The sequence below is a fragment of the Pongo pygmaeus genome, chromosome 5 (assembly GCF_028885625.2).
Source record: "Pongo pygmaeus isolate AG05252 chromosome 5, NHGRI_mPonPyg2-v2.0_pri, whole genome shotgun sequence".
Classification (NCBI taxonomy): Eukaryota; Metazoa; Chordata; class Mammalia; order Primates; family Hominidae; genus Pongo; species Pongo pygmaeus.
In genome coordinates this window covers 129975311-129997691 of record NC_072378.2, presented here as the reverse complement: position 1 = coordinate 129997691, position 22381 = coordinate 129975311, and the positions used below count along the sequence as shown (strand labels likewise).

Here is a 22381-nt window from a genome sequence, read left to right as displayed (position 1 = left end):
GCTTAAAGGGCTGTTGTAAGATTGGAGCTAAGACTGCATTATAGGATCCAGAGGTGGTTGAGGTCATGGGGATAAAAAGGAGACAGCAAGTAAAGTCCTATGGAAGTGGAAATGGGAAGGTTGAGCAATTGTGCAGGGGGGAGAGAGGAAGATATAAATTCCTTTTAAGGAAGACTTTTGTAAATTATAAGAAAGAGGGTTCAAAAATAAATTTCAGATACTTCTAGAGTATGTAAGGAGGAAGAAATAATTTTTCATGACTGTTTTAAATAATGATAAGGTATAAGCAATAAGTTTATGTAATGATGGAATTGGAAACTTGTTCAAGGGGAATTCTGGATAGTTGGATGAATCATAAAAATCTAAAAAAACCCTTCAGACTACTGGGTATGTCAAAGAGAGTAGAAGCTGGGTGTGGTGGCTCATGCCTGTCATCTCAATACTTTGGGAGCCTGAGCCAAGAGGATTGCTTGAGCCCAGGAGTTCAAGACCAGCCTGCGCAACACAGTGAGACCCTCCCTCTCCACAAAGCATAAAAAAATTAGCTGGGCATGGTAGTGCATGCCTGTGGTCTTAGCTATTCGGGAGGCTGAGGCTGGAGGATTTCTTGAGCCAGGGAGGTTGAGGCTGCAGTGAGTTACAATCACCGCTGTACTCCAGCCTGGGTGACAGAATGAGACCCTGATTCAAAAACAAACCAAAAAAGTGATTTTTTTTTTGGAGGGGGGATGGGGAGAAAGAACAGAGCTGTCTTTTGTGTTTATGATAATTTTGATCTTGTTTCTTAATCTGCAAAACAAAGAACAGCATACTGGTGAAAAATAAAAGGAATGTAGCCTAGAATTCTGTTCAAATCCACCTTCTGGCACTAGCAACTGTGTTATCTTAGTGAAGTTACTTAACTCGTCCCTCAGCCTTACTTTCCTTGTATTATGTATAACACAGATGATAGTGATACCTGTTTTGTACGGTGTTTGTGTGTGTGTGTGTGTGTGAGAGAGAGAGAGAGAGAGAGAACTGAATGGAATGAGATAATACACGTGAAACCCCCGTCCATGAGAGCTTGGCATATAGTAGGTGCTCAACAAATGGCAGGGACTTCTTTTGTTCTCAGCAATAACACTTAACAGAGCATTGGTAGGTCTATCCCTTTTTGGTACTGAAAAATATTTTGATAAAACAAGACGTATATTTGAGATTGGCTTTATGTGAAAAAAGACGACATTCCAGGACACACAATTTTTATGAGGGCATTTTTAACCGGACACAAGGATCAAGCCTTTCTGGATTGCAGAGTTTTGCCGCGGGTTCGTTGTTTTTCACTATGGCTCATTTTAACGCTGAACATGAAGGGGTTAAGAAATGCCTTTACTCATGTTACATTAAGTAGCAGAAATTATAAGATAGAAAGAGGAATTGGGGAGGGAAAAAAAAAGCCTTGGCAGTAACTCGTGGTTTCCTAAGAAAGACGGCTTGTAGTTACAGTGATGAGTTGAATATACGTTCTGGCAGTTTAATCTGATCAGACTAACTTGGGGGTGGGTGCAACCCGTCGCTTCCACCCTTCGCCTCCTTTAACCAAAGCCGCCCAGAGTGCAATTGCCCAGAGTTTAAACAATGCTGTGAGTTGCAGCTTCTAATTGGAGAGGCAGGAAGCCCTTCCCTGGACAGACCCCGCCCCTCCCCGTGTGAATCGCCAGCCTGCGGGGAGGAGCTGGCCAATGCTAATGAGCGAGTTGCCAGGCGAGACAGGAACTTCTTTCCCCTTCTCTGTGTCAGGATCGCAGAAATTATGTCCCTTCTCTCACCATGAGCTGGCTCTCCAGTTCCCAGGGAGTGGTGCTAACAGCTTACCACCCCAGCGGCAAGGACCAGGCCGTGGGGGACAGCCATGCAAAGGGAGGGGAGGAAGCCACTTCGAGGTAAGCCTTCGGAAGCTGAAAACAAAACAAAACCCTCTTACCTGCTCCAGGAAAAAAGTGACAGGGAAGTTGGCGTGGGGAGAAGGGAATTTCATCTGCACGTCGAGCCTAAGCTCATGCAGCAGCAGTAGCAACGTTTGGCGTGATTTTTATGTACTTTTCATCTCACCTAGTCCAAGTCTGAAATAACCCATATGATTACTGGTGAAGACGGAGAAGAAGGAACTGGGGAGAGGGCTATATGGGCTGTCAGACTAGCTATTTAGCAGGTGCATTTGCACATGCTGAAAGATCAAATAAGTCTATCTGAAACACTTCCTTTCCTATGAAATGGAATTCTTGAATGGGCTCAAGGCACTGCCACTGGAACTGTTCGCTGGGAAAGTCTGCCAAAAAGCAGGGAGGCTGTTCACTGTACTGTACAAGCTGTTGTTGTTAGAGTGTTTTTTTTTCCCCCTCTCTTTGCTGAAAGCAAACCTCTTAGGCAAAAAGCCCAAGACACTGGCCTGTGGCAATATGTTTCACATTCTTTTGTGTATGTGGATATTTTTTTCCCCAGGCTTTCAAAAAGGAGTTTTTGTCAGGAGATAGCACTCTGCTGCTGGAGTGAAATGTGGTTAATGTTAAATCACTTTATAGGCAGAGAGGGCAAATGTTCTATAGACCACTGAGGCGCAAAGGGTACCTTTCTCCCTATCTGTGTACTTTGTTCCGTTTTCCAAGGGCTTTTTTTTTCTTTCTCTCCTTAATGACCTTCTCACTAGCTGAACATTTTTACCTCCATCAAGATATAAATATTGGCCTAGAAGATTGCAAGAAGCAAATACTAACCTAATAGCCTAGAACACTAAATTAGTTATCGGTAAGCACATTTCCTCCTCAATGCTTAATGTGATAATAAAACCTTCTTTGTTCTTATGTGACTTATGCCTGTTGCCTTAAGCTGAAATAATGCTGCCTTTCATTTGTTTTAAAATCCCCAAATATGAGGGAGGGAGAAAAATCAAAGGAATGGCTGTAATACTCAGTGTTAGACTCCCAGCTGACCGGAACTGTTTCTCACATAGCATCCACAGTATGTATTTCATTGAATGAATTCATTTCCAAAGATAAAAAAGATTTGGTGCTTGTGCCTTAGCTGTGTTACCATTTCATTTTCCATCATTTTAAATGACTTAATGTTAAATCATTAAATCAAGAGATCTTGAAGTGTTTTCATCCATTTTTCTGTAATGTATTCGTAATCATTAAGCAGTAAAGCAGCCTGCAACACCAACCCCATACCCAGCCATAACTTGGATTCCACATGTCAGTCAAAATTGCCAAAATTATACAAGCTCAGGACATTCTCCGACTTTAGCCTGAGATGGCCTGAGGACCTGAGCTGAATCTTGGATCTTGATTGTGAGAATGGAAAGGACCTTAAGGACTGTGAGTCCAAACCTCTCATTTTCACGTAGGACTCAAATCCCAGGGATTAGTTAAGTTTTTGGAAAGTCTGAAGTTCTAGGCCTTCGTCTGGGGCTGCATCTCCAGTTCTGGAGACTCATTATTCTGTGTTTGCAGTGTGGGTGGCCCATACTTGAGTGGGTTGAGAGAACAAGAGAGGATCAGATCATTCTCTGCCTAGGCTGAAGCAGAACCAAGAGGCACTAAGGTGGCAGGGTGGGCAGCTGCCCACACGGCAAGTGCCCTGTGTGGGGCCACAGCTCCAGGTGGGCTCCTTTGCTGGCTGTCACGTAGCCTGCCCATACCAGACCCAGCTTCCCACCACTGAATTAGTTCTAGGGATCGTTGCTGATATTGACCAGAGAAGATGGGAGCCTGGTTTGAGGGCAGGGAGGAAAGAGGGAGTAGGGCTAGTTTTCACTGGCTTTTACCCTTAAGGGCTAACGAATCAGATAAACTTGTTGTTGTTTTGGGAGATACCCTGTTTAACCTGAAAGGATTGAGATACTGTAATTGCTATGGGGGAGGGGATGGATAGAAGGAAGGAGGATTTGAAGGTGGGGTGGGGTCCGTGGCAACCACCTAAGAATGGTGATAGTGGTTTGGGAGCGGTGAACTGGACTTTGGCTTTGGCTTTGGCTGGGTTGGTCAGGTGTTGTTTTAAGCCCTGGGAAGCTGCTCCAAGGTGCAAGGTTGATGGTTGATGCCTATTTAAAGAAGTTCTCCAAAAAGTAAAAACAAAACAAAACTCTTAAAAAGAGGCTACATTAGGCTGGGTGTGATGGCTCACACCTGTTAGCACTTTGGGACGCTGAGGTGGGTGGATTGCTTGAGCTCAGGAGTTAGAGACCAACCTGGGCAAAAAAAAGACCCCCACCCCCACAGCTCTACCAAAAATACAAAAAAACAAAAAACAAAAAAAACCACAAACAAACTAGAAATGGTAGCGCATGCCTGTGGTCGCAGCTACTCAGGAGGCTGAGGTGGGAGGATCACTTGAGGCTGGTGGGGCAGAGATTGTAGTGAGCTGAGATCACGCCACTGTACTCCAGCCTGGGTGAGGGAGTGAGACCCTGTCTCAAAAAAAAAAAAGATAATAAAAATAAAAGCTAAATTAGATTCTGCATTTCCTCCTACCCATTTAAAAGTTATAGGAGAGAGCACAGAAGTATAACTTTTCTTATCACAAGATTTTGTCTGTAAATAATATGTTCTTTGAAATATTTAATCCAATATTTAGTTCATGAGATGAATTCATGTCTTTATAATGCCATTTATACATATGTGTATGACTTAGCATATTTATTGAAAAGTGTTTCTTTTTTTTTTTTTTTGAGATGGAGTTTTGCTCTTGTTGCTCAGGCTGAGCACAATGGCATGATCTTGGCTCACCACAACCTCTGCGTCCCAGGTTCAAGCTATTCTCCTGCCTCAGCCTCCACAGTAGCTGGGACCACAGGCATGCACCACCACGCCTGGCTAATTTTGTATTTTTTTTTTTAGTGGAGTCAGGGTTTCTCCATGTTGGTCAGGCTGGTCTCGAACTCCCGACTTGAGGTGATCTGCCCACCTTGGCCTCCCAAAGTGCTGGGATTATAGGCATGAGCCACTGCGCCCAGCCTGAAAGTGTTTGATTTTTAGCCTAGCCATACCAAGTCTTTTTTTTTTTTTTTTTTTTTTGAGGCAGAGTCTTACTCTGTCACCCAGGCTGGAATGCCGTGGCACGATTTGGGCTAACTGCAACCTCCATCTCCCAGGCTCAAGCGATTCTCCTGCTTCAGCCTCCCAAGCAGCTGGGATTACAGGCGAGTGCCACTACCCCTGGCTATTTTTTGTATTTTTAGTAGAGACGGGGTTTCACCATGTTGACCAGGCTGGTCTCGAACTCCTGACCTCAGATGATCTGCCCACCTCATCCTCCCAAAGTGCCGAGATTACAGGCATGAGCCACTGCACCCAGCTCCAAGTCCTTTTTTATTACCATTTGGTCTTTTGAAAAGCTGGGCTAGTAGGGAATTAGTATTTTTGGAAGTAATTTGTTAGCTAAAATTTTCTCCATTCCATTATCCCTCTTTATCAGAAAACATTCATTGAGTGTCAGATTAAGGAATTCCTCCCACTCCTGGTTAGAGCCTCTCCCTTTATAGAATCCTGTTTTTCTTTTGTATGTTTCCTCCTCAAAACATGAGGATTTGAAGAAATATGTTAACATTAGTTGTCACGGATGACTTGTACACAGTTGAATGTTTCCAAAGGAAACCACTTTTTATGAGTAGCTATATTTATAAGACTTTGTTTACTTGTTTTTCAAGCAGCCTTCTTAATATTTACTTTTGAAAAGAATTTTTTCGAAGAATATTGCATTTTGTCTATTCTTACTGTTCTGTCTTGACCTTCCCATTTTAAGAGAAATGGTTGTTTGCTTTGTATATTTTTTGCTAATATTTTAATATGAATGTCAAGTAACCTTTTTTATTGGGCCTTTTAATTCCTTAGCTAACTAAATGGACTGATGAGTGAGATATTTTTATGCCTTCTCTGAATAAATGTATGGCATTCATCATGTAAGGTCTTGTTGACCCAACTTGCCATTGGTATTGGGTAGGCAGAAACAAGAGGCACTACACAGGGGTGACATAAGCCCAGAAACTCTGGGTTCTGGGGCCAACCTGTCTGGGGTCACATCCCAGCTCTCTCATTCGTTAGCAGTGTGACCTTGGAGGAGTTATCTCTCTACCCATAAATTGAACTTCGTAATATTACTCACCTAATTAAGACAGCTGAGTGGGATGACCTCTGTCAAGCCCATAGAAGAGTGTCTGGTTTGTAGCTAGCTGCTACTTTCCTTAATACTAGGTAAAGAAAAGGAAAGAAAGGATTGAGTTTTGCAGGATATAGAATATTCTCCCTTGTTTCAGAAGCATTTTTCTGAATATTATTTTGTCATGTGTTAAGAAACCTGGGCATGATCCATATGCTTTAAAAATGACATATTTGAGAATGAACCATAATGTAAAAGTTTAGGCCTTTGAAGTTTGAAAGACCTTGGAAATATCATCTTGATCCATAGCACCATTTATGATTTGAACTGGTAACAATTGCCTATACCAGGCCTTTCTTGGGGGTATTGATGGGCAATGAGGTCTGCAAATATTAACTCTATGGCAAGATAGAATGTGGGTGGATCCTCTTTTGGCAGCTGGACTCACTCCTGTCTCCATGCTTCCTTCCTTTGCTTTAAGAACTACTACTGCCCAGCATGCCAAATGGAAGAGGACTATCATCTTCATAAGCTTATCTCAGTTCTTGACTTGTTCATATCTCACCCATTCCTTGGTTCTGCAAGCATAATCCTTCAGTCATTCCGCATATAAGAGCGCTCTCTTACTGTGTATCAGGCAGTTGTTTAAATACTGGGTTTGTAATGGGGGGAAATAAACCAGACAAACATCTGGGTGCAGGGAGAGTAGCCTGGAGGAGAAAATAAAGACCTGAGCAGGTGACAGGTGAGCCCCAAAATATCTGCGGGCAGGAATTAGAAGAAGAGTTTTTAAGGCAGGTAGTGGGTAGAGAGTGTAGAAGCCATAAGCCTAGATAGAGTAAGTCTGAAACCAAGTACCCAGAGAGCAAAGAGCCCTGCATGACTGCAGGGGTCAGGATAAGGAAGAGGGAGGAAGAAGAAAGCAAGGTGGGAGTTGATAACCTTATAGAACATTTGAGGACTTGAGTTTTTGCTGAAAGTAAGATGGGAAGCCATTGAGGGAGTGGGTTTTGAGCAGTGGAGGAAGAGAGCACATTTAAAAGGTCCCTCCGGCTGTTATATTGATTATAGAGTGTAGAAGCAGTGGTACTGCTCAATAGGTTAAGGCAGTGGTGGTTTGGGCCAGGGTTTCAGTTGTTTTAGTAATGAACGGGGTGAGCAGCAGAGTCTTTTGACATTAGGGCCTGTAGGAGATGGACAAATGAGAATACCTGAAGATTGTTGCAAGGTTTTTGCCCTAAGAAACTTGTAATGTTAAAGTGATCATTAATTTAGATAGGGAGGACTTGCAGAGGGGCATAAGGGGGCTGGGGTAAGTTGAGCGAGACATGAAGCTCAGTTTTTTGTTTTTTGTTTTTTTTTTCCAGATAGTCTCGCTGTGTCACCCAGGTTGGAGTGCAGTGGGGTAATCTTGGCCCACTGCAGCCTCCACCTCCCAGGTTCAAGTGATTCTCATGCCTCAGGCTCCCCAGTAGCTGGGATTACAGGTGCCTGCTACCATGCCTGGCTAATTTTTGTATTTTTAGTGAAGATGGGGTTTCACCATGTTGGCCAGGCTGGTCTTGAACTCCTGACCTCAAGTGATCCGCCTGCCTCACCCTCCCAAAGTGCTAGGATTATAGGTGTGAGCCACCACGCCTGGCCTGAAGCTCAGTTTTGGAAACATCTTTTTGAGATAAACATTAAAGTAAGAACATGGCTGGCTGTCTTGATTAGTTCAGTCTTTTTACATGAATCTTCACAGGATTTTTAAAACCTATGTAGTATACCATTAAAAAAGTTTCTTCATTCTGAATTAGTGTATTACCTGATCATATATATATATATATATTTTGTCGAAAAAAAGGGATGGTAATGAGTTTTTCTAATGCAATTGTGTAATATTTAAATTTTATTTTTTCTAACCTTAGCTTCTAAAGTGTATTTCTTCATTCTAATTCCATAGAATTTAGTGACTAAATGGATTTAAACCTGTCCATGGGGATAACTGTTTTCCAGATCAATCTCTTCTTCAATTTCATGCCATAAGAGTCCTTTGTAAAGGCATTTTCTTCACTGTAGTTTAAAAGCCCTATCCATAGTTTCTTCTTGAATTGTTAGAGGTTGCACCCAGTGTCCAACTGGGGAAGTCTTATGTTCATTCACAGACATGTGATATTTGCCTTTTGATTCCTCTCATTGACGAGACCTGTGATTTTTGTGGGCCTATTAAAGTTATATTATCTTCATAGAACTTTTAATTAAGTTTATGGCTTTCAAATATAAGGATTTAGAAATTATCAGAACCATCCCCACCCACACCCTCCTAGAGAAACTTGCTGAACATTTGCCTTGTTGTCCACGGCACATTTATTACTTCTGCATTGTACGATTGCACTGTGCTGCCTTGTCTCTTCTAAGTGGGGCTTGCTTTCATATTTTATGAATTTTCTAATATTTTGAGTTCTGTTATTATTTATCATACTTCTACAAGTGTTGAAGCAATAAAGACTCATAACAATTGATGCATTTAATGATGCACCTGATTGCTACTGGACTGCATGGATGTTAGGCTTAACTCGTTTTTGATAATTGGACTCATTGCCAGAACAAATGATCTGTTTCACTCTTCTTTTTTAATTCCCCGCTGGCTGTAAACATCTGTCTCACGAATTAGAAAAAGAACCCAGCACCCTAGAGGCCAAGGCTGTCCCTGGCCACAGGGATAGTTCCCTCTACTCCTTGCTCATGAATCTGTGAGGTCCATGCCCTATGGCTGTCTTCTTTCTCCTGCCTCTTCTTTTTCTTCTTCTTTTTTTTTGTTTTGGAGATGCAGTCTCGCTCTGTCACTAGGCTGCAGTGCATGGCACAATCTCGGCTCACTGCAACTTCTGTCTCCTGGGTTGAAGCAATTCTCCTGCCTTGGCTTCCCGAGTAGCGGGGATTGCAGGCATGTGCCACCACACTCATCTAATTTTTGTGTTTTCAGTAGAGACAGGGTTTCACCATGTTGGCCAGGCTGGTCTCGAACTCCTGACCTCAAACTCCTGACCTCAGGTGATCCACCCACCTAGGCCTCCCAAAGTGCTGGGATTACAGGCGTGAGCCACTGTGCCCGGCCCTCCTGCCTCTTCTTGATTCTGCTCTGTCCAAGAGCCCTGAGAAGGCTCTCTCATCATCCTAGTGGTGTCACTGTGATGAGGCCTGTAGGCTGTGGGTCTCAGTGGGAGTTGTTAACAGCATGGATCACCCCGTAGGTTTGGGGTTGCTAGACCAGGTATGACAACGATCCTCTCCTGAACCCTGCTGTAGGTGCCCTCTGTCCTGTGCCCACCCTTTCATTTCATATGAATACTTTGAGAAAGATGGTTTGTTCTAAATGTTTTATTCAGTTGATATTTAATGGGCTTTTTTATTTTCTTTCGATAAAAAAGGGATAGAGAATAAGAAGTCTCATTATTTGAGGAGAGTGGGGATGAGTCAGGGTGTCGGGCATGGATTAGGGCAGGAGGAACAGAAGGGATGGTCTAGATCTTCCTGAAGGCACATTCTTTTGACTTCCATGTTTGTTGCTGTGAGCTGACCAAGTTTATCCTTTTTTTTTGCAAGAAATAAACAGAAACCATGGAGACCCGTGTGACCAGTTACTACCTGTGGTTTTTTTCCATACTCAAGTCCACTAAGTATCTGAATTTCTGTGTTGAAAGAGAGTATGAAACCTCATCTCCTTTTCATATGCATTTGGTAGTTGCCTTTTGGCTGCAAAGAACACTGAGGTTTCCTTATGGGAAATGAGGTTTATTACAGGGATCTGGGTCATAGGGAAAGGAGGCATCTCTTCTTCCCTCAGCAGCTGGTCATGTGGGGACACTTGTGGCATTTCTGTTCTCTTGGAGACTCTTGATTCTTTTCTACCCACTGGCTTTCTAATCTCATCATTTCAGCTTGAGCTTTTGGCTCCTGATGGATGCCCAGCCTGGTTACCTCCTGAGTCATCTTACATTTCATAGCTAACTGACCCATCTCTTTATTTCCTAATTTCAGTTTTTTTTGTTTTTTTTTTAATTTGAGATGGAGTCTCACTCTGTCGCCCAGGCTGGAGTGCAGTGGCATGATCTCAGCCCACTGCAACCTCCGCCTCCCAGGTTCAAGTGATTCTCCTGCCTCAGCTTCCCGAGTAGCTGAGATTACAGGCACCTGCCACTACGCCTGGCTAATTTTTGTATTTTTAGTAGAGATGGGGTTTCGCCATGTTAGTCAGGCTGGTCTCGAACTCCTGACCTCACAATCTGCCCACCTCGGCCTCCCAAAGTGCGGGGATTATAGGCGTGAGCCACCGCGCCTGGCCTTAATTTCACATTTTTAAAAGGAGATCAGATTTTTCCAGTTAATCTTTTTGAACAGGCCATAGTACATCCCCAGGCAGCTTATGATTTGGCTTGTTCTGGATCTTTTTAGAAAAGCAGGGTCTGTGGGTAGTGAGATTCCTGGACAAAGGATGTGGCATCTTTGCTAAGATATTTAGGACATAAACCATTTATCTGTTTCCTCATTTATGAAATCATATCGTGTAATGATGCCCTTCCCGCTTCACAAAGTTAATCATGAAGATCAAATGTGTAACGTTTGAGAATGTTAAAAAGTTATGCAGATGAACATTATTACTAAATCCTTTTCTGTACAGTATCTTAAAATTTCCCCAGACATTTCACTTCATTTCACTTAACCAGAGTTGTCCTACTAAACTTTTGAGTTTAATTTGAATTTTACTTTTTTATTATATACTCAGATGTAAGTTCATTGAGGGTGAGAACTTTGCCTGTCTTTTTTTTTTTTAAGGGAGGGGTGTTCCTTTGTACCTAAGCCTTGGCAATGTGCTTAGTTCACTTTAGGCAGTTACTAAAAGATTGAATGAATGAATGAGTGTGAGCGGGAGGAGGCGTAGTGATTGCATACACAGATTTTGGAGCTAGATTGCCTGGTTGAAGTCCTACTTCTTTCGTGTAGTAGCTTGTGACTCTGGGCTATTTAATGTTTCAGAGCCTCAATTTTTTTGTTTCCTTCTGCACACTGGGAATAATAATACCTAACTCAAGACTTATTTTAAGGATGGACTGAGTCAACATATGTAACATACTTACATGAGTGCTTGACATAAAGTACATGTTTTTGATGATGATAAAGGGCAGTCAGAATGTTACCTGTTGGTGAATTAATTTGGAAATAGTATAGGAAAACATTGTTGTGATTAATTTGTAAGTCATTTGGGAAATGAATGTTTGCTTCTAATGCATATGCAGTATAATGCCTTTATTTTAAAACTAATAGTGGGATAAGTTATATAAATAGCTCACATTATTTTAATACTACATTTAATATCCAAAAAGTACCCTAAAAAGTGTTTAAAGGTATTGAACTCTTGTTAGGCCCAGGTGACTGTTTTGAATAGCTTTAATGCTTCCGTTTGGGTAGCTATAAAGTTGCAGAGTGTTTGTTACTCTTAATAAGATGGAAAAATCATCTAGTGGAGAGCAAGGAAAAGTTATTTGCACCTGTTCCTCAAAGAGCAAATTGACTTTAGGTTATCTGAATACTTGCAGGCAAAAGTACCAATGTATCATTATAGCTAAAGTATTTGAGAAAAGAATAATTGTTATACTTTTGTGCCCTTAAAATTTATTTATATAAAACAGCTGTTCTCGATTAGGCTGTTCTCATAACCAAAAAGTGATGTTTCATGGGGCAGAGTTCAGCTGAATGTGTATCTGCTGGCAGAGATCTGGGGGATGTGTTCCCTTCACCCAGTTCTTCTTAAGCTCTGTGCCCCATCTCCTTCCCATTTAGTACAAAAATTTGAAAACTGTACTGTTAGTCTTTCTCCTCATCTGTAGAATACATAATAAACTTGCTTACATGTTCCAGGCTGTAGGCTAGGAAGCTATGTCCTCCTAGTCAGTTCTCCAGTTCCTCCCTACACCTGCATTTCAAGTTCTTATCAACATGGTAGTTCCTGCTTACAAAAGGCTCATAAGAGCAGGCTCCTTTGCTTCCACCTCTAAGAGACTGGGGACTTTTTTGGTGGGTGTGGACGTAACTAGCGAAAGGATGAACTAGAGGGGAGGATAGAGCTGTATGCAATTAGAAATGCAGAAGCCATTTTTCGTAGGGGAAAAATAGCAAAAATGATATTTAAATTCCATGGAGATATTCATTCTATAATTCTACCATATGATGGATTAGTTTCTTTTTACTAGCCAGAAAACTTAAAACAGCATTTATTTGTAGCACCATTGCTGTAGGAAAATGGATTCCAAGTTCCCAACTACAGGTTTGGAAATAAACTTTTCCAACCCAAATAAAATCTTCAACTAAGTTGGGGTTTTCTATTGTTTCTTTGTTGCCTCTCCAGACTTTTGTGATCTGAGATGTAAAAGTTCTGATTTTTTTCTGCTTCTAGTTTTATCTTACTTTAGTACAATGTCCTTCCCCAGGCACATGGGAGCTTTGTATACTCCAATAAATATGCCTTTGTCTCCTAAACATGTGCCTGTCTTCTATTAGGGATTATGTACTTGCCTACATTTGTCATTGGTTTGGGAATATTTAGGAAGGTAGAAAATGGCATACATTCTTGTGACTTTAGATGAATCAGATTATAGTTGTATAATGTAATTAATTTAGTAAAGTAAGAAGTGCTTTGGCTGGGTGTGGTGGCTCATGCCTGTGAATCCCAGCACTTTGGGAGGCCGAGGTTGGTGGATTGCAAGGTCAGGAGTTCGAGACCAGCCTGGCCAATATGGTGAAACCCTATCTCTACTAAAAACACAAAAATTAGCCAGGCCTTAGGCTGGGCACGTGGCTCATGCCTGTAATCCCAGCACTTTGGGATGCCAAGGTGGGTGGATCACCTGAGGTCAGTGGTTCAAGACCAGCCTGGCCAACATGGCAAAACCCCGTCTCTACTAAAAATAAAAAAATTAGTCTGGCATGGTGGTGCTTGCCTGTAATCCCAGCTACTTGGGAGGCTGAGGCAGGAGAATTGCTTGAACCCATTAGGCAGAGGTTGCAGTGAGCCCAGATTGCCATTGTACTCCAGCTTGGGCGACAAAAACAAAACTCCTTCTCAAAAAAAAAAAAAAAAAAAAAAAAAAAAGGGCGTGGGTGGTACACGCTACTCTGGAGGCTGAGGCAGGAGAATCGCTTGAACCCCGAAACGGAGGTTGCAGTTAGCCAAGATCACGTTACTGCACTAGCAGCCTGGGTGAAAGAGCAAGACTACGTCCCCCCGCAAAAAAAAAAAAAAAAAAAAAGTGCTGTAACACCATGCTGCTATAAAATTAGAATTCTGTAGAAAAATCTTGCAATTCAAACTAACAAGAATTTTGAAATTTTGGTGGTTTGGCTATAGAGATCTGGCTTATTTCTGAATGCTAATGACTGTCAGATACCATCTATATTTGAGGAAAATAATAGGAATTATTGATTGAACAGCATAAAATTAAAATCATATTTAGAGATTTGGGTAACCCAGAAAGGCTTTAAGGACATGTAAACATGGGATATCTTAAATTTTAAATTATTTTTTGAAAATGAATACATGTTTTAACTAAACAACAGTGAAGGTCTTTGCTAGGTACAAATGATAAGCCTAGAAAAAAATAAATGTACAAATTCCTGCTCTGAAGGAGCTTGCAGTACAACTCAATTGGGTTCTAAAACAACTTTTTTAGTATCATATTTAGGAAGTCTTGCATGGTTCTTTCTTTTGAGGAATAAAACTTTCAAAGAATTTGTTGTTGAGTAATTGAGATTAAGTTTGAGTAAGAAAAGGTAAGTTGGTAACTCAAAGTTGAAAGCAACTCAGGCTATTTATAGGTGGGCTAGAAACATGTAACTCGATCAATGTATTCTATAATTAATGTTTTTACTAAGGTTACTAAGTGTGTGCCTGTTCATTTCTCATTGTCCAAATAATACAAAGTTATGGTATATCATCTGATAGACTATTTTTAGGTGAAATTAGGAGTAAATGTATATAGTGTCTTTTTAAAAGATAAATTATTGGTTGTTAATTTTTTATTTATTATTGAAAATGGGGATGTATTTTAATGTTTCCAGACTGAATTTCTTTGGAATTACAGCATTTCTGAATTATTTTCTATTAGTGTAATCACACAGTGTCATCACACTGGATATATTTAGGCAATTGTATAAGTGCATTATTAATCCTTTGCCTCCTGTTATTTTCTTAGAACAAGGTTTATTTACAGAAGAATCAATAGAGACCTGGCAGGTAATAAATGAATGAAGTGGATGACTAGAAATTGCAGGCCTCAGAAAAATGTGGGTTTTGGTAGAAAATGTTAGCTAGAATTTCCAAAATACTGACTAAGAAAAAAAAAAAATCTCATCTGCAGGATGGATCTGACCCAGGCACTACCAGTGTGTGACCCCTATCCTGAAGGACAAGGTGGTAGTTTCAGTTGTCTGTTGCTGTGAAACATACCATTCCAAAATTTAGGGGCTAAAAATACCAGTTTTCTTTTCTGATTCTGGAGGATCACAATCAAGTTTTTTCTTGGGCTTTATCATGGAAGATGGGCTAGGTTGGGGGTCATCAGAGGCTTCTTCATGTACACATTTGTTTGGCACTTGTGCTGGTTGGTTATGTCTTGCATTTCCCCTCCTGCATTTTCTGGATGGCTTGGGCTCCCTGATAGTACGGCAGTAGCCGGGTAATCAGACATCTGACATTCTTGCAGGTTTACCCCAGAACGAGGATTTCGAGAAGTCTAGGAGGAAGCTACCAGGCTTCTCATGACCTCAGAAGTTACTCATTGTCACTTGGCTGTCTTCTATTGGCCAATTAATCATAGGCCAACCTAGATTCGAGAGGATGGAGGAATAGGATACACTTCTCAATGAGGGAATGGCTTGCACACAGAGGGAGGGGAAGGAGTTGATTGTGGTTATCTTGGTGAAAAGCTACCCAGATGTCATTCCAGTGTCTTTGTATCTGGCCTTACCTGCCTTTCCTGATCTTGCTTGCTTCTCTTACACAGAATCCCCTGTACCCTGGAGCTTGACTTTAAAATCTCCATCTGTATATAAATGCATATCCTATGTGCATTTATCTCTTAGCCTTGCTTTATTGGTAACTTTATATTGGATAATCTTTTTGTTCATCATGAACATAAATGCCTCATGCAGGGGCCCGGTATTCTTTATCCTAAGCACTATATAGATTCAATTCCCCATATATAATTGAACTCAACTATATTTGTGAATTGATTGATATTTGATATTTTAGAAGGATTGGGTATTTATTGTTTGCAGGACACTTTATTATACAGCCTTTTTTTCCCCCTGCTAAAAATTATGCTTGATTCTCAAAAATGTTTTCCTAAAAGTGTGTAAATTTAGATTTTAGGCACAAGTGCCAGTTTGAATGAGTACTGAGAAATGAGATACTCTTTTAAAGAACCTGACAGGGTCTATAGGAAGTTCTTGTGAAATGTTAGCTAGCTATTATTCTGTGTAGTGTAATAAATTAAGCTACTGCCTTCATTTGTTGGCAGCCAAGTTGCCAAAGGCCCTTGTTTGTTTACATCCAGTGATATTTACTCTAAGGGACTATTGGACACAGATGCAGTATTTTAGAGTACTATTTTTTTGAGATCACATGTTACTGTGAAAAACATCCCAGAGGCTATACGAAAATTAATTGCCAGTATTTGAGTTACTTGGTTTTTCTAATCCCAGTACAGTAGTTACATTTAGCAGTCATCTAATAACTGTTATCATTGAAACTTCACATACTTAAATAGCATCAGTGTAGGATTTCCTTTCTTTTTTAGAAACTTTCACTTCACTATACTTATTACTAAACTCTATTTGCTTTTTGCCACACTTCAAAGAAAGGGAGAAGATACGTGACTAGGAAGCCCTCTGAGCTGTAGGTGGGTGGGGCGGGTGGTGGACAATGTTTTTCCCTTAAATGGAGGAACTTTCTTTTAACAGTACTTTAAGATAAGAACATGTTTATATTCCTTTAAAATACTTTGTATCTTCAGCTTAGGACTGCCACTCTTTTTGTGGGGACTTAATGCATAAATTTAAATCATTTGTCTGTAGAAATGATGGGATGCTTTGTCAGATCACTTAATTGCTAAGATTTTAGTGTAATTTAGGGAAATAAACCTTCACTAATTTTCCCATCCCCTATGTTATTGAAACATCCCCTATGTTATTCCCATCCCCTATGTTATTGACACAATTGAAAATTGTGTCATCTCCATTTTGCAGGGAGAGGAAAAAGACTAATCCCTTTTTAAACTTAGCTTGAAGCCTGAGGCTTGAAGGCAAAGTCCAGGGTAGCAGCTCTTAAAATGAAAGGCCCATTCTTATAGCTATTTACACATCTCAGGAGAGACTAATACTTTGTTAATCCGCTTAAAGCAAAATTTCTTCCATAAATTGGGTTTAGATCCCTGTTTCCAAAATTGTGTATTGGACACTGTTAACAGGTGTTCCATTAAAAAGAGTTTTGTGGTTCAATATTTGGTGTAAACAAAGTTTACTGCAGTTAGCAAGCGATGAGTTTCTGGGGAAAAAAAATAGTTTACTGCAGGACTTCTTGTAGCGTATAATATCCTGGTGAATATTTTGAATCTCTAAAAGACAGATGCAGAGACTTTGTAGCAAGTAGCATATTCCAAATTTTTTTTGACCTAAGAGCCATTATTATTATTATTATTTTTTTGCAGAATAGTTATTACCATTGTTTGGGAGCACAATTTGTGAAATTCCAAAACATGGCTGTCTCTTTATATGTGGAAAAATGTTAAAAATTGCACATTTTGGAATTAGTGAGATATTTTAGGCTTTTTTGTAATAGTCGCAGTTGTTAATGTTTTGTAGCTGTCTTTCTTCTGCTTGCTACCATATGCTTTACAGATATTGACATGCTCTGCAGAATCTCCACCTTGGTGAATTTATTTCCATAGTAAGAATATTTCTTTTTAATACTGAAGCTTCATAGAACACAAGTCTTTCAGCAAAACATTTTTTACTTTATATCTTCTATAGAGAAAATTTATATTTATGTCTTCAAACCCAATAAAACATTTTAACCTAAATGTGGGGGACATATCTCAAGTGACGTGTTGAAAACAATACATACTGTCAGCTAAGAGGATATATGCCACTGTCACTGCCTAGAAGCAACTCATAATCTTACTAACTGGTCTTCAGTTAATAGCATTTTAAGCATTTTGTATTCCAATATGACAGTTTCTTTATTTAACACGGGAGTTTTGTTGTGTATGTTTTAGAAACTGGTTGAGTGTCTTGGGTAGATGTGTTACAAGTTTTTCCATTTAAAAGTGGCACAGTTTCAGCATTTTCTTGCAGAAAATTGATTTTTAGGTAAGGATCACTGCCACTGAGTTGGAGAGGCTATCTAACCTCATTTAATCCTCATAGCAACCCGTTCAGGCTGGTGGTATTATCCTCCTTTTACTGATGATGAAACAGAAGCACAAAGGTAAAGTAACTTGCCCAAGGTCACACTGCTATTGGCAGGGCTGAGATTTAGACCTAGGCAATTTGTTGTCAGGGTCTTTACCACTGTGCCATTCAGAAAAATTATTTTGTTTCTATCTTTTGTGAACCGAATGCTATTTCTTCAAGTGTATACAGAGCAAATTAAAAGTACAAGGGAATGTTTGCCTATCTGGTAGTTTGTGTTTGTTTTTGTAATAAAAGCTCTACTCCCTTTGGTATTTGGAGAAGGTTATGCCAGTCTGGATTCTAGGCAATTCACTGGTAGTAAAATAGGTACTTTGGGAAATCACCTTAACTGCTTTCAGGTGCCAAGATGCTATTTACTACAATGAAGTAGTAAATACTTTTACAAAATTCTGCCATTTAGTAAATAATTTTGTGTCGCCTTGACGTTGACTGGCATTTCATGGTCAGCTGTTCACATAACTGGGGCAAATTGTATCATCACAGAAAAGAAAAATATATATTGAGCACTCTCTATATTCCAAGTACTTTAAGATGAAATTTGTTTAATCCTCATAAGATGAGAATTATTATCCTCATCTTAAAACTCAGGTACATGAAATAACTGGTCTCAGATGACATCACCCATATGTAAATCAGCTTTGATTTGAACCTCAGTCATTTTCATTGTACTGAGAGGTGTAGAGTCAGTGCAGTTATTGTTTTTCTCCCTTCAGTGTGCGTGTGTCTGAGTGGCAGTGGGGCCTCAGTTCACAGGGAGGACACTTTCTATGTCAGGCTGTGGTCTGGCTCTTCCTAGCAGCATTTGGGGTGGGCCATGGCTGTAGTGGGGGGGAAGTAAGAATTCCTGTAGATAGAACAGAAGAGAAAGCCCTAGGCTGGGGCCTTCTTCTCTCCCCATTAGTAATCATTTGAAAACTGGAAACTCCACAGATGCATTAAAAGTCTTCCGGGACCAGCATGACACAGAAACAAGATATGCTTTGAGAACACCACTGCCACCACCACCATTACTGTTGGCATTAATGGTTGTATTTTTCTTTAGAAGATGAAGAATCGGATCTTCTTAACCTTAGAAATAGTATAGTAAGATGGCTGTGAGTCTTCTTATCTCCAGGTCTTCCCCAACAATCTAGATTGTTTCAGTACCCTTGCTGTTGCGTGAGAACTTTCCGTTGAAATCCAAGTGACAGTTTTCTTTGGGTGTGAAACAGCTTGGAGTTCTCACAGTTACCGATGAACAGCTCTTTTTCATGTAGTAAAGTCATTTATATATTTCAGGGGGACACAAGGACATTAAAGTCTTGGCCTACCACAGACCCAAAGGTTCTAAAATAAAATGACCTATTTGGTGGTTCAAAAGTGCCTTTGATTAAATTACTGGATATTTGAGAAGGTGATGAATGAGGGCTGGCTGGTGGGAGAGAATATACTTGTAATAATCTTTTAGTCATGGATCTTTTTCATAGCACGTAGATTTTCTTAGTTTATAAATATTAGCCAAGTGATAAACTCACTGCAGCTCTTTCAGGAGCTTCTCCATTTTTAGGCGAAGTAATTTGAAATTTCTCAGGAAGCCGAAGGTATGAGGATTGCCTTATTCTTGGTCCTAAACCTAGACCTGTTTTATAAATAGATGATTTCCAGGCCAAGGTGTCCCTGCATGACATGTTCCCATAAATGTCCTGCTGCCACAAATTACAAATCTTGGCAAAAATAGAATTCTGTGTCCACTCAAACTGTTCCTGCTTTCCTAGGATGCCATCCCATGCTGCCTTTTCCCTGTAGAGTTCTGTGGGTGATGTCTGTATGTTTTTGTCTGTATGCTTTCATATTTATCCCCTGAAATCCTGTGCCTTTTTAACCACTTTGACATGATATCATTTCTCCGTACCCAGGCAAATGATTTGTATGGAGGGATCTTCCAAAGTCAGCCAACCTAGTGCAGGGAGGACAAGGAGAGAGAAGGAAAATATGAATGAACTCTGTGTTACTGGGGACCCAGGCATGATGGAATATTCTTGAGAAAAGGGTCTGCTCAGGCAAGCTTAACTCCCTGGACAGCCTGCCTTTGAGGAGAGGAAAGGAAGGAAGCATGCATTTTGTAAAGAGTAAAACATTTCACAAGATACTGAAAACAAAATCCACAGAAATGCCCAGGCTGCCCAGCCTTTGACTTAGGCCAGTAGGCCCAAAGGTTGTGGTTCAAAGAAAGAGGGGGTCTCTGGGTTTCAGGGCCAGGAACAGAAAAATGGGCAGGGGCCTGGAAGAGGAGAACAATTATGGAAGGAAAGGGCAGTTGCTCCTCCTCTGTCACTTTACAGAGGTGCTGGCTGTGTCAGTGCTGAGGAAGCCCCAGGCCAAGCCCAGGTGGCCCCTGAGAGGATACTGCCCGAGGCACTCCTGGCAATGGAGGTGGCTTGCAAGAACAGTCGCCAGTGTGGGCTGAGCAGGAACGGGGATGTCAGATGCATGGACATAGCACTTCCTGGAGCACATGGCTGCAGGGAGGAGTAGATGTTGCCCCTCAGAAGCCTTTTGGGAACCTGAAAACAGACTGGGCAGTGGGTGGGTGAGGACTCCCACAATTAAGTGAATGTAGTATCAGCCAGAGACCTTTTGTTTATTGCCATTGTGGGGTAGTTCACACCTCCGAGATTATGCTTCCTGGTTAGGTGGCCCGAGAAGCACTTGTTTAGGTATACTTTTAAAAAATTTTAATTGATAGTGTTCGAATACAAAATGTCACTTATAAAACTTTGTTCTGTGAACCCTTGGCCAGTAAGTTTTAATGCTTAGAGAGAGCCACTCTTCAAATTTCTACCTGAAATCGTAGTAATCTAAGCATCTTGAAGAAATGATTGAAAGTGAATTTTATTAGGAAAAAACTGCTTACTTAGCAAAATGTTAAAGTGCACAGAATTCTTTTTAGATTAAGATAGATCTGTCCATCGAGATGCTAAAGCATTTCTGCATGATTCAATATTTTCCCACCCCTGAGTACTAGTTTTCTTTTTCTGTAAGTGGAGTTCTCTAGGTTTCTAAGGGCCCAATGCTGATAAGAGCTGGGGCCAAAGTCTGTGTAGTCTTTATCAAGGAATAAGGTTAGGGAAAGTGTGTGTTTATGTTGGAGGTGACTGTTTTGGGGTCATTCACTTCCTTCCTTCCCCCATACACATACTACCTGCTTCTTCCCCATCTCATTTGTATTAGTGGACTAAATTAATGATTGAATAACCAGTTGAATTGTGAGGATTTTGTGCAATAATATTACATGCATTGTATTACTCAAAGGATCAGCTTACATTGAGCCCAATATATAAATGATTGAGATGCAAAACAATTGTTATGGGGTGATTTTGCATTCGAGTAGCATTTAAAAAATACAATTCAAAGGTAGTTTGTATTGAATAAGTAATGATAGCATTGAAATGAATTTTCAATTACAAAGATTTTAAAATCTTTGAAAGCATATAAATTTTGCTTTATTCAGATGCGAAATATTGTGAATATTTGAAATTGTGAAAGCATATACAATTTATTTGGCCTCACATGAATATTCTAGATTGTGACATACGTTATTAAGCTGGTGAAATTGTAGTATGAAATGTTTTTCTTTTCAAGGGGAGGAATATGAAATGCTAGAAATCTACATAATGCTGTGTTATTGATATGTATCCTCTAATCCTGAATATCTTCAAAGTGAATATTTATACTATGTAATATTTTATTTGCATTACATGTTGGGAAAAAGTAAATGAAATATTATTTGTTTGAAAATGAACCTTATCTATAGATTCTAAAATTGTACTTGTGAGTAATGTAGACAATCAACTCTCTTTAGTCTCTGAATTGTTATGTTTTATTGTATTTGGAACATGAATCATTTTGCATTTGGAGAAGTTATATGTTGTATGTAATAAATGATGACTTGAGGGTAAAAATCTACCACTTTTGTTTAAGCCGCATCAGATATTAATTGTCACTATTTTCAGCATAGCATTTGTAGGTTTCTCTCTGATGAACATATATTTAGTTCAGCAGCGGTTTTATTCATTTTTGTGAACTGTTACACTTTAGGCACTGCACATATGTGAAGATAATGTAAGTATTATGAATACATTGTTGGTGCATTTTTACTTACAGTTTCCATACAAATCATTACACACACCACATATACACACACACACACCCACACGTTTACATGGGCAGAACATTTATGTTGATTTTGTAATGAATAAAACATTATAAATGGACTGTTTGGCCAAAGCGCTTGTATGTCTACTTATTAACATAAGACTCATAATTTAAATATATGTAATTACTTAAAAATGAATCAGCCTCCTTTAGAAATTAGATGACAAGTTTACTTACATGGCCAAACCTCTTTGTAGTTTTGGAATTCAGAATGGAAATTTGAAGGCTGGATGCCAGGAGTGTGGGAGGTACACAAAGAATCGTTTTTCCAGGAATGCTGTTTTCCAGGTTTCTGTGAAAAGCAAATGCGTGCCTTTTCTGAGTGATGAAATAGAGGAACAGAAAGGTGTCAATATGTATGCATTCTGCTTACACACTCACAAGGATTCCTGCAATTATGCTGAAAGGGCATTTTAATGCAAAACTGTAATGTTTAAGTGGATTCTTATTCCTGTATTCTTGAGGAAAGTACTCTGGTGAAGTTTTCAAATTCATAGCAATGTATGCCCATTTCTCCTTCTTGGGGTAGTTAAAAAGTATATGC

At 40.0% G+C, this 22381-nt stretch overlaps 1 protein-coding gene across 2 annotated transcripts in view; it reads left to right on the top strand.

Moving 5' to 3' along the window:
* Positions 1 to 1560: 1560 nt before the first annotated feature.
* ARHGAP18 (Rho GTPase activating protein 18) overlaps positions 1561 to 22381 on the top strand; it is a 136892-nt gene continuing 116071 nt past the window's right edge. Inside the window, exon 1 of one of the 2 annotated variants that reach the window (XM_063666569.1) lies at positions 1561 to 1922. In XM_063666569.1, the coding sequence (XP_063522639.1) occupies positions 1810 to 1922 (113 nt within the window). In that variant the 5' untranslated portion in view covers positions 1561 to 1809. The remainder of the gene's footprint in view (positions 1923 to 22381) is intronic. The other variant, XM_054491240.2, reaches the window with a different exon arrangement.